The 12,556-nt window shown below is 36.9% G+C and overlaps 1 protein-coding gene across 2 annotated transcripts; it reads left to right on the top strand.

Annotated features, from left to right (window-relative positions):
- The first annotated feature begins 1,544 nt into the window (after window positions 1-1,544).
- On the top strand, window positions 1,545-11,785 carry LOC129752247 (heterogeneous nuclear ribonucleoprotein 87F-like). 2 transcript variants are annotated; one of them, XM_055748033.1, is made up of 5 exons: window positions 1,545-1,803; window positions 5,071-5,545; window positions 5,615-6,139; window positions 6,204-6,359; window positions 11,361-11,785. In XM_055748033.1, exons 1-4 carry the CDS (start codon window positions 1,759-1,761, stop codon window positions 6,269-6,271), a joined length of 1,113 nt encoding a protein of 370 aa, XP_055604008.1. In that variant the 5' UTR covers window positions 1,545-1,758; the 3' UTR covers window positions 6,272-6,359; window positions 11,361-11,785. The 2 variants fall into 2 exon arrangements, with proteins under 2 accessions (XP_055604008.1, XP_055604007.1); XM_055748032.1 differs by lacking the exon at window positions 11,361-11,785 and adding an exon at window positions 9,000-10,769.
- The last annotated feature ends 771 nt before the right edge of the window (window positions 11,786-12,556 follow it).

The raw sequence follows: 12,556 nt of genomic DNA on the forward strand, positions 1-12,556 counted from the left end.
TTGGTCCAATGGTCCAAAATAAGTCCGTTACCCTATTGCTACCTCACTCACTCATACGCTCTTTCGCAACACTGACATAATTTACGGGGCACTACTGCCCGATGGCAGTGCAACACCAGGTCAAAACCAGTGCAACACCGTCCGAATAAACAAACAGTTTGAGAGCACTTAGTGGTGCACCACCAGTGCAACACTCGGCATAAACAAATACGGTATATATTCACTGACCACACTGACTTGACTCTTAGAACAGAAATTCAACCATTTTCTGTCTAATTTTTTGTTGTCAGTTTTTGCAGGTTCGCAATACCGACGGCAGGTGGCGAACCTGAAAAATTTGACAAAAAATGCCCTGTAGGAAAAATGGTCCTGTTTAGCCCGATTTTATCGTAGAAATTGCGTGTTTTATTTTTAAAGTTGGGTGGCATTTCCTAACTGGGATAGCATTTCTTCAAATCGATCGATGCGCACTCTGGAATCGACATTGCGTACTGTTGGAAAAATGATTTTTTTTTGTTTTTTTTCTGGAAAAATTATCCAGAAAACGAAATCGAGTGTCCAGTCAGTATGGTCAGTGATATATTCATCATGTGTGGTACCAAATATCTGATCTTTTTTGTGCATGCACGCAGACGCCCAGACTTTTTTTCCAACAGTCCAACAAAGAGAGTTAAATTTTTAGTTCATAATGGTCGAAATCAGCTTTGATTTCGCCTATAGTCCTATTTGCCGCTAGTAGTATTCGTGTCACAATTCAGAGCGTTTCACTAACATTTTCTCATTTTGGGAACATTAACCTAAAAAACGACCATGTTCGTCGGCCGGTTGCTCGATTTTTGCACTGGAATTTTTGGAGGTTAATTGTCCCGTTCTCGTCCGTACACGCTAGTGGGACGCCAGTCAATGTGCGTGAGAAATGTCAAAAACAACTCTATGGAAAAAAGGGATCAGTTATGAGTTTGCAGTTCGAACTCCGTTTTGAACCATCACAAGGTGGAAAAAAGGCAGTTAGCTTTAAGCACTGACCATACTGACTGGACACTCGATTTCGTTTTCTGGATAATTTTTCAACAGTACGCAATGTCGATTCCAGAGTGCACATCGATCGATTTGAAGAAATGCTATCCCGGTTAGGAAATGCCACCCAACTTTAAAACAAAAACACGCAATTTATACGATAAAATCGGGCTAAATAGGACCATTTTTCCTACAGGGCATTTTTTGTCAAATTTGTCAGGTTCGCCACCTGCCGTCGGTATTGCGAACCTGCAAAATCAGACAACAAAAAATTAGACAGAAAATGGTTGAAGTTTTGTTCTAAGTTTCATGTCAGTGTGGTCAGTGCTTTAAGTTTATATATTCTGTATATAGAATCAAACTATGTTTTATTGAACCTCGGTCAAACTTAATTTCGAATTTAAAAAAGGAGCGTGTACCAAGAATGGGTTTACCCAAGGTTTTTAGAAACACAGATCATATACACACCTTGGGTTTACCTAGCCCTGCAGCGAGCACTCGATGGCTTCTTTTTTCGGCTTTTTCGACGGCTTCATCACTTCGGCTTCGATTCTCGTTCAGTGCGGTGGTACGTGTCGTTATCAGTTCATCTTGTAGAGTTGAAAATCTCGGTTAAGTGATCTCTATAGATTGTTACAAAACTATTCGGAAGTGTTATCATCTGATCCGCATCCTTCATAGTCTTGCAACAAATCAATTTGTTGATTGTCGTCGGGAAGTAGAACCAAGTTAATTTTCATCATGAGCGAGGAACACCAAAATGGCGATCACCAGAACGGCGATGAGGTAGGCATTTTATATATATTGGATTAGGTATGGTATTCGGATTAATAATATTTTAGTCACATTACTTACGTAGTGTATTATCAAACAAGTTTTTCCTGAAATAAAATAACTCAGTCGTACTTAACATTTTATATTTATCACCCGGCTTGGGTTTTTCGGTTTTTATTAGGCTACGCCGCCATTTTGAAAAAATGTTGATTTTCGTAAATTATTGGAAAATTGTGTTGATAAATTCCCGGGAATTAAGGTGATGTATACCTTTAAAGTTTGACTCATTGCAAAATTTATATTGGGGATTACAAATTAATTGACCCATTCATAACTCAAATGTTTCAATATGAGCCTTTTTCGTTCCACTTGAAAAACCAAAATGAGAAGAGAAAAATTACAAAGTAGGGAGGGTAGGGGAGATAAGGGCATAATGGCCACCTTAAAAAGGACGCTAATTTAATCATAGAAAACAGCTATAATATGTGAGTTACTTCAATGTTGCGTGTTCAGACACTAAAAAGGTCCATTTTCTAACGGGTTAGAACTTGAAAAAGTAGATAAAAACGTTTAAAAATGCTTTTTTTTTTTGCCAAAATCTTAAAATCAGTTACTGTAGGGGCATAATGAGAACCTCCTCTGGGGCAGTATAAGCATCATTAATCGGGGCACGATGAGCATTTTCTGCCGTACAATCTAGCAGCCAATTCAATCGATAAAGTTAACTGAATTATACACAGCAAATTTATTTTGCTGGATTTTGTATCGGTGGCTTTCCAGCAATTTTGATTGCTAGAAAATCCAGCAAACTAAATTACTGGAAATCAGCAATATCAAAATTGCTGGATATCAGCTATCTCAATTGCTGCAAATCAGCATTTATTTTTCATAAAACAACTGGAATTTTTTGGATTCTAAATTAGCTTTTAAATTTAAACCCCCATGATAGTCATGTTTGTAATAATAAATGTGTTTGTTAATTTTTCTTGAGCACCACTTTTTTTTTTATATTTTTATAAATAACAAAATTAAATAATATCTGTTATAGCGCTGATGTGGTCTACTGGATAGGCTGGCCATACACCATAAGTTGCCGACAGGTGAAATGCTTGGGGAGTAGGTAGAGGCCAGTCTCGAACCCACCCTTGTCCTTCCTTCAACTGGTATCAGGAGGGGTTAGTTTGTTATCTTGAACTGCATTCTGTCCATATCCAGCCGGAATGGATATAATGAAGTGCATGATGGTCTAACCAACGTCTCATGATCGCTTACTATTTTACGCTGCCTACTCTAAACTTTAAAATTTTCTTCTCCAAACTATCTCTAATTTTCATTTCCAGCGTCAGCTCCCCGAGCTATTGAAACGCCACAAAAAAAAAAAATTAAATAATATCTGCAAGTGGGTTAGCCGCGCGCTTTTTGCCGAGCATTGGACATTATGCTCCATCTGAAATAAAAATAAAAATTATCAGTTTCTTAACGAAATACTTTATATCTTTGGAAAAATATACCTTTGGTTTAAATGCTTCATCGCTGGAATATGAATTCGAACACTTTTCGCGCGTAACGAAAAATAATGAGCAAAAACAAAAACAAATTCGAGTTTGACAGATCGATTGCTGGGTTTTTAGCAATTAAGATCAAGTGCTGGAAAAATCGGTAAGAAGGAGAATGTTTTTCTGGTTTCCAGAAAAAAATTGGATTGCAGTTTTTTTTTCTGGAAATCGAGGCAAAAATTTACTCGCTTGACGCTCACTACTGGTGAAGGGGAACTTTCATGATGATGGTGTGGGATCAATTCTCGGCTGTTGATGAACTTTTTTCGAGATCGCTTACTATTCTAAGCTGCCTACTCTAAACTTTTATTTCCCTGACCCCTCTACCCACATTTCCTTTTCAGCGTCAGCTTCCCACAGCTATTCATACGCCACAAAAAAAATCGAGGCAGAAATTTACTGTGTAGAGCTACAGCTTGAATTGCTCCATGTGACGATTTGGTCTATTGGTTAGATGTCGGAGAGGTAATAAGAAGCCTCGAAATCGATTCCTTTTCGAGGCGATTTTTTTTTCATTTTCCATTCATGATCGATTATTTCGATTGTTGCATTATACGGATAGTAGCATCATCCGCCAAACAAAGCATCAGAAACACAATGTAAGAAACATTTATTTGATTACCTCTCCGACACCTAACATATATGCTTAATCGTCAGATGCAATCTTGTCAAGTTGTGATTCTATAATTTAGTTGATTTCATCGAGGTTGAATTCGCTGCTAGATTCTACGGCAGAAAATGCTCATCGTGTCCCGATCAATGGCGCTCTATACGCCCCGAGCCAATAAGATAAAGTAAAACGCGTTTTAAAATTGATTATAGTGAAAAATCAAAAATTTAATGATGGTGAAAATCATATTGCAGTGAGTATTTTATAAATCGAGGAAAGGAGCTTATTTTCCGGTGCTCAATAATTATAATACTTTCGTCACTTGAGAACCTAGTTGGTTTTTTAATGTTTCTGTAAAGATGATAAAGAGATTTATTTTTTGCTCAAAAAATAATACTATAGGAACGACAGTTCTTCATGAAAATTTATTTGAGAAAAAATCGTACTTCTAAAAAAGGAGTGCTTAAAATGCCCCGGGTGCTCGTTATGCCCTTATCTCCCCTAAATGATCTTGAATGGAATTTATTTTAAGATCTAGGCAATGATTATGTATATGATGTAGAGTACGGTGGTGTAAATTGATTAATATTCATATATTAAAAAATCTATGTTAAAAAATTGGTTAAAAATTAGGAAGGATTTATATCAGTGTTAAGCAGATCGTTAGAGCAAGTTCACTGGTGTTGGGAAAAAGTGGTAGAAATTTTGACACTTAAGGGCACATCTTGACAATTTTCCCATGCAAAAACATTTTCAAGATCTGTGGACTTCTAGTTTTTTTACAACACGTGTTGTATTTTCGCATGCTGTGATGCAAAAATAGCAATTTTTCTATCTCATACGGCTGAAATAGAAACAGTGTTGTAAAAAAATACAACGCCCCAAGATCTTGAAAACATTTTTGCATGGCAAAATTTTCAAAATGTCAAAATTTCTGCCACTTTTTCCCAACACCAGTAAACTTGCTCTTAGAAAAATGCAATCCATGCAAAAATGCAAACAGCCGGTTGAAATGTTACGCGAGAGTTTTCGGCATTTTTGAACGTGATGTTTAGTGCCATCTATTTGTTTAAAAAGTAAATCAGACCTTGAAATATGTGCTTTCTTCCATAGGAGATCCGGGAGCCAGAGCACCTGCGCAAGCTGTTCATCGGCGGTCTGGATTACCGCACCACCGACGAAACACTGAAGGCGTACTTCGAAAAGTGGGGCAAAGTAGTCGATGTCGTAGTGATGAAGGATCCAAAAACTAAACGTAGTCGTGGTTTCGGATTCATCACCTACTCAAAACCCTACATGGTTGATGATGCACAATCGAAGCGACCCCATAAAATTGATGGACGCCAGGTTGAGCCAAAACGGGCCGTTCCTCGGCAAGATATCAATCGCCCGGAGGCTGGAGCTTCAGTAAAAAAGCTGTTTGTTGGTGGTTTACGCGACGACTTTGAGGAGGAGCATCTGCGTGACTATTTCAGCAAGTTTGGGAATGTAATTTCGGCATGCATCGTTACGGATAAGGAGCATAATAAAAAGCGTGGCTTCGGTTTCGTCGAATTCGATGATTACGATCCTGTCGATAAAATCATTCGTAAGTGTTTAATCGAGTGTATGTATGTTCATTTCCACTTATTTGTTCTATTTTTTATTTTTCTAATAGTGCAAAAGAGTCATTCCATTCAGAACAAACTTTTGGATGTAAAGAAAGCCTTACCGAAACAGGAAATGGATCGTTACAAGACTGAGGGAGGTCCTCGCGGAGGTGGCGGCGGTGCTTGGGGTAACCAGCAACGTGGTGGTGGTCCCAGTCAAGGTTGGGGTCAGCAGGGTGGCCGAGGAAGTGGTGGTTGGGGACAGAGCCAGCGCGGCGGACAGAATGATTGGAACACAGGAGGATTCCAGCAACAGGGTGGATTTAATCAGGGCTATGGAAATGGTGGTGGTTACAATGCTGGCGGTAGTGGCAATTGGGGTAGCCAGGGAGGAAATCCATGGGATCAAAACTGTGGTCAGCAAAACTGGGGTAGTCAACAGGGAGGTTGGGGTGGACAAGGCAGTGGTGGCGAGTTTGGCAATAATTTTGGTAACAACTACCAACAAGGCTATAGCGCTGGTCCTATGCGAGGTGCCACCGGTGGCTACAATAATCAGAGGTCGGCCCCCTATGGTATGGAGTCATACAACGGTACTTATCACTTTACAATTTAACAGTTTTTCTATGACGTCATAAGATAATTTTGGGATTTTAGGAAACCAGGGTGGATTTGGAGGAAGTGGAGGCGGCTATGGTAATACTGGTGGCAATCGTCGGTATTAAAGAAAACTTGACTGCTAACGAGGGCTTTTTTCAAGTACAACATTCAACCGAGAGACGACAGGCTGGACAACAAGCTCTTTTGTATAAGGTAAATATAATCGTTTGCTTCCATTGATTAATTCTTTACCATGTTCTCGATTTTATTTTCTTATTATTTGTTTGGGTTGGTCTTTTTTTCTTTGCAATGCATTTCATCACCTGTCCGTATTTATACGAGTACGGATTGTTGTTTCGCTTGGTTGTTATTTGTTCTGAATTTCTATTGTTTTAATCATTCTTTGAATATGACTCATTCAAACAAAAAAAGCATGGAGGGTTTTTTCAATTTTTTAACTCTTAATTCAATACATACTGGATGAAGTTTGGTAAGAATGAATGATCTTATAGAAATATTCCAAAAGACATTTTGCACTGACAAATCATTTTACACATTGTGTGTGGAATTTCACACATTTCAGAGTTAAGTAGAACATTATAATATAATATATAATATGTTTGAACATTATATGTGTGAATGTACTGCTGCAAATTAATGGAAAACACCCTTAGAACGAAACGAAATGTGTTCATTTCACACGAAAAAACGTTCAAACGGGAAAATGTGTGAAGAAAGAACAATAGTTCAATTTAGATAAGCGGGAGCTGAAAGTTCAATCTATTTTCAATAGTTTGGTAGTAAAAACAAGTTTTTCAATTTAAATGATTTTTTTGTTAAAGCTCGCACATGATTGAAAAATATTGATTGCGGACAATTCCTTCAGTTATTTCTCTCAGCGAGAACAGGCAGGCGATACCAGGCAGGATCTGAAAGATAAATTTAAGCGTTATTCAATGTAGTTTTCTAATTGAAATATTGGTTTACTTGCAATTATTGTCTCATGAGACGGCAATGGATATGATTCCTTTGGCTCGCACTTAACTGATGGAGACAAAACAAATACAACGGTTGTGATTTCACACACTTGTCCCCTAATAAGCAAATTTGGATAAATTTTTAACTTGCATGATTAGACTGGCCCATAACATAAAAAATCTTTATATTCCACGCGGCACCCCCTAGGTTGGCGCATTTATGTGAAAAAATGACTTTCTGAAAGTTTCAGGTCATTTGGAAGAAGCACGAGCTGGCGCAAAGGCATTGAAATTTGTATGGAGATTTTCGGCAAAATGTATGAAAAATCGACATACTTCCACTCTTTGTGTTCTAAAATATGTTTCCAGTATGCTAGAAAGCTCAGAATTTTAGGAATTGTAGTTTAAGTAATTACAAACAAATTTGTAGAAGATTGTGACGCGATACGAGTTGACTGTGATGAATTATCCGTAATTGAATGTGTGATTTTTTTCGCATTTCATCGATATATCGTGAACGGTGTATTATAAGTACTGGATTATTAGTACTAACTTGATCGCATTGTCCCACAATGAGAATTACAGATAGAAAGTTTGTGTCTTCGGCAAAGTTGTAGCTTATTTTATAACAATTATCTTCACAAAAAGTTTAAAGAATGGTTTGAAAAACTATAAACTGCTGCATTGTGCGACGACTCGATCAAGTTAGTGCGATTATTAGCTCACACACCGTTCACGATATCAATGAAATGCGAAAAAAACCACACATTCAGTTGCGGATAACTCATCACAGTCAACTCGTATCGCATCACAATCTTTTACAAACTTGTTTATAATTACTTGAACTACAATTCCTGAAATTCTGAGCTTTCTAGCATACTGGAAACATATTTGAGAACACAACGAGTGAAAGTATGTCGATTTTTCATACATTTTGCCGAAAATCTCCATACAAATTTCAATTCCTTTGCGCCAGCTCGTGCTTCTTCCAAATGACCTGAAACTTTTAGAAAGTCATTTTTTCACCTAAATGCACCAAGCTAGGGGGTGCCGCGTTGAAAAAAATGTTGTAAAAATCATCCCATACAAAGTTGGGCAAGTCTATTGTACAATCATGTCCAAGCGAGTCCTTGTGTCTTTTTAGAAAATTAAAAAAAAAAACTTGCAACGCTCTTTCCTTCTTTGATTTTCCCTGTTTCTCTAAAAATGTCCACATTTCCTTTGAAAATTGAAATATTGTATATTATGTTCTTTATTTTAAATTTAATCTGCAATCAAATTTTAGAACAGCTCTGAAGTCAGAAAAGTACTAAATCTACACGAAATCATGTTGAGTGGAAGTTTTGAAAGCCGAGCGATTTTTTTGCTCTTCCATAAAAAAAACATCTTTTAGAACCGGACGCGCTCCTGTCCTTAACAAACAAAAAAATGTTTCATCGTGAGAAGCTTGTAACCAACAATTGCAAATAACTCCCATGTTGAAATACGTAGGGGATCGTTCAAATATAACGTAAGGCTTTTCGGGAGGTACAACAGCTTGTTACGCTTTGTGGGATTCAAAATCTGATAAGAATGTGTTATAAGGTATGGGGGGAGGGGGGTCGAAAAAGATCAAATATTGCGTTACGTAATATTTGAACGGCCCCTAGCTAGTTATGCGAGATTTGCATACCATTGGTCCTTTTTTATTGTGTGATTAAACCCTCAGTTTAAATTATATATCATCTTATCATTTTATCATACATTCGCATTCATCCACATCTTTTTGAATACAGCGAGAAAATATAGTTTAGATTTCTTTAATTATTCAACTTCAACAGGTAGTCTTTCATATCTAATGCATGATATATTTTCTTGATTTTTGCCTTTTTATCAGGTATGTGGCAAAGAGACAGGAACAGATATAAGTAAATCATATATGCAAGAACAGGATGAGAGACAGAGGAAGTAAACTCAGAAGAAGCGCAGCTCAGAATCAGTATCAGAATCTCCTTTTTAACTAATTTAGTACGTCTGTGTGTCGATCTCGGCAGTGAGGAAGTTGTTTACAACCAGCAGGTGAAAATCTATCAGTAAACAGACAGACAATGACACCCAGCGCAGATACACACAAGTGTAGCAAGGAGCATGAGAATCACGATGATGATAATGATTATGAGCTAAAATTTAACTGAAAAAAAGGAAACATTCAGGATTAAGAAGGAGACGATACCAACCGCAATTTGAGTGCAGGGTGAGTGAAGAAAGCATTCAACCAGAACTTATACATTTTATCTGAGTTAATCAAGGATAATCAAAAGCAGAACGAAAGAAAGGATATTTTCCGTTGCCGATACCAGATGAACCCACGAGTATAATAGAAAAAGGCAACAAGGACGCAGCAGCAAAAAGAAGTTTGGTTTTTTATTTGATAGCGCAAGCGGAGGAACTTAAGAGAGTTGGAGCATTATTGTGAACCAGAAGATAATGCAGGAAAAAAGAAATAATGTGAAGATTCCTATTAGCAATCAGACAATGAAAAACAATCAGTGGCAGTGTAATTTCTTGGTAGGGCCAAATGATTATAACGAAAAGGCAATTGTGTATTGTAAGTTTAGTTCTTGAACTGATTGCAGCAACTCATTTCGATCTGTTCAAATTGTAGGGTGGAGTTTATGAAAGCAAGTGCGTTCGGGCAGATCTCCGTTATTTAAAAATAACGATACCTCTTACGAAATTTCCTTCGTTCGCAAGGAAGAATTTTCACAATTTTTTTTATGTAACACTGCACTATTGGAAACATGCCGACAAATCTTACACTTTAGATACACTAAGCATTGAGTATGAGGAATATCGTTTTCCCAAATAAATCAAGAATACATAATTTCATAAGAATTAATGTTGAGGTAAAAGCTCATAACAAATCGTCCATCTAAACAAAGCATTCTTGCGTGTAGCAGTTTGAAGAAACCTATAGAGCAAATAGAGCAAGTAACGATTAGTTGAAAAAAATAAATACTTTCAAGGAATAACTGACAGCAGAGCGAGCCAGTAAAGCAGAGCAACCATAAATTTGTATATACTTTGAACCGACGAAATTTATACATTCTTACTTCTTGATGCAATACATTTTTGAATTTGATTAAAGCAACAAAGTTTTTCCCTTATTAACTTAAAGTGTACTCGGGATCTCTTATCCTGTGTTTGTTCCGTTATTTGTCAGATGAGGGGCACTAATGGCGGCCCTTTATTTCTCAGATGACTTATACTACTTGTTTGTCATTTTTGGTTTATTGCAAATTTCGACTGGGAGTTGTATTGGTTGGCTTTCCGTCCCACCATTCCTTGCTTGAGGTTTTCTCGGAGTATAGAACAAAGATGAGCTAGAAAAATATTTAAAACATATAGACTTAAAGCCCTGCGCCAGCGATCAGAGTAATCTTCAGAGAAAATCGTCTAGTTCTTGTAGAGCGTTAGACCGGGTATGTCTCAATAGAGAAAGCAAATAAAACCTAATTAAAAAGCAAAAGTTAAGTGTGGAACCATAAAGAAGAGAAAAATATCTGTACTAAACCACGTAGAGTTAATCAGCAAACTAAGATTTAATCAACTAAATGTTCAAATCAAGTAAAACAGTAAATGCAAAAGTATAGTGCAAAACCGGAAAGTCTTGTTTTAATTTAGTGGTAAGAGGAGAAAAGCGTTGTCAGAAATTCCATTCCATGCCGTAGCAGATTCTTGTTTTTTCTTTAGCATTAGAGAGTAAGTGTATTATTATTTCCCAGATGTCGCTAGGAAATCGCATCATCGAGTATAGGCAGAGGTCAGATGCCAGCTCAGTGTTTTTGAAGAACGATTTCTATTGAGATGAGCCTTTCAATATAACGGTTAGTATAGGTGTGTACAACACCTTTGCTGTAAGTTGGCTACAACCACTATCGATTATTTCAGTACTGTTATAAACAGATGTTTGTGTTAGATTTTTGTTTTTTTTTCTAGAACTGTCGTTTGCTCTGCGTTAGGGAGGGACATCAGTGTTTGGTATCCCGTGATTTTCTTTACCAAGAAATTCAAGTAGAAAAAAAAAAACATTTTAGTGTGCTCACTTTTCTTGCAAAATTCATGATGATTGACACTTCTAAATGTGTAATCAATAGGTTACACCTTCACCATACTTACTAAAACCAAACTAAAAATGAATTCATTAAACTAATTGTGTTTTCGTACTACTTTCAAACACCGATTATGTCTTTTGTAGAACATCGTTGAAGGACATCGTGGAAAACGATCTTCCAAGCGCCAACCTCTCAAGGATAGTGTGTCAACAAAAGGTAAGTACAACTTAACTTTATTTCATTTTCAGCTGATCGTATCAATGGACAACAGAAGCGATCTTCATAGATGAAGTAGCATTTCCAGGAGGATTGTGGGGAAACCATTGGGAAACGTAATGAGAGTACGGTTTTAAACCTTTTGTTATAGAAAGAAGCTTATGAAAGGTTATGAAAATTGTTTCTATTTGATATTTGTATTTTCCGCTTCTATGTTCTCCAGAATGCTGCGTCATTATGAACGACGAGGGTTAACTGGAATGTAATTTTATTTCGAACAAGTTGTTTTAAATCTATGTGAGTTGTCTTTTCTTCTGGAAAGACGACTTAATAAACGAACGCCATTACAACACTAACTACTTTGTATATTATCCGAAATCCTTAATACGAACTCTAATTCTGGTGTTTTAGGTCCTAGTTAGGTATTTGTAACCTTAAGTCAACGTATTTGCAATCAAAAATCATCTTATTGGCTCTGATCCATGTGGTAAAATCGGTCCATAGATTCATTGATCTACGACTATTCACGGCGCGTTCGTAAACTGATTTTTGGATGATGCATCGATTTGTTTGGTAGATGTCAAATCACCTTCCAATGCTGTTGCATATACACTGAGGTTTTTTTTTACGCGGTATTTCGTCCCGCGTAAAAAAAACCGCGTAAAAAAAACCGCGTTAATTCGAAAATCCGCGTAAAAAAAACCGCGTTAATTCGAAAATCCGCGTAAAAAAAACCGCGTTAATTCGAAAATCCGCGTAAAAAAAAACCTCGTTAATTCGAAAATCCGCGTAAAAAAACCCGAAATTCAAAAATCCACGTAAAAAATCCACTTTAATTAAAAAATCGCGCAAAAAAGCACGTTACTAAAAAAACGCATAAGAACCATGATTACTTAAAAATTTGCGTACAATGATAGTTTATTTTTAAGATGAAAAACAAAATCAATTAGATTAATAGAATAGTAGAATATAGTGAGGCTTATTTGACAGTGTAGAATTCAGATCGTCTCATGTCTCAGGTCTCAGGTCTCATGTCTCAGGTCTCATGTCTCAGGTCCCATGTCTCATGTCTCAGGTCTCATGTCTCAGGTCTCATGTCTCAGGTTTCAGGTCTCATGTCTCA

Source organism: Uranotaenia lowii, chromosome 3 (assembly GCF_029784155.1).
Source record: "Uranotaenia lowii strain MFRU-FL chromosome 3, ASM2978415v1, whole genome shotgun sequence".
NCBI classification, from domain to species: domain Eukaryota; kingdom Metazoa; phylum Arthropoda; class Insecta; order Diptera; family Culicidae; genus Uranotaenia; species Uranotaenia lowii.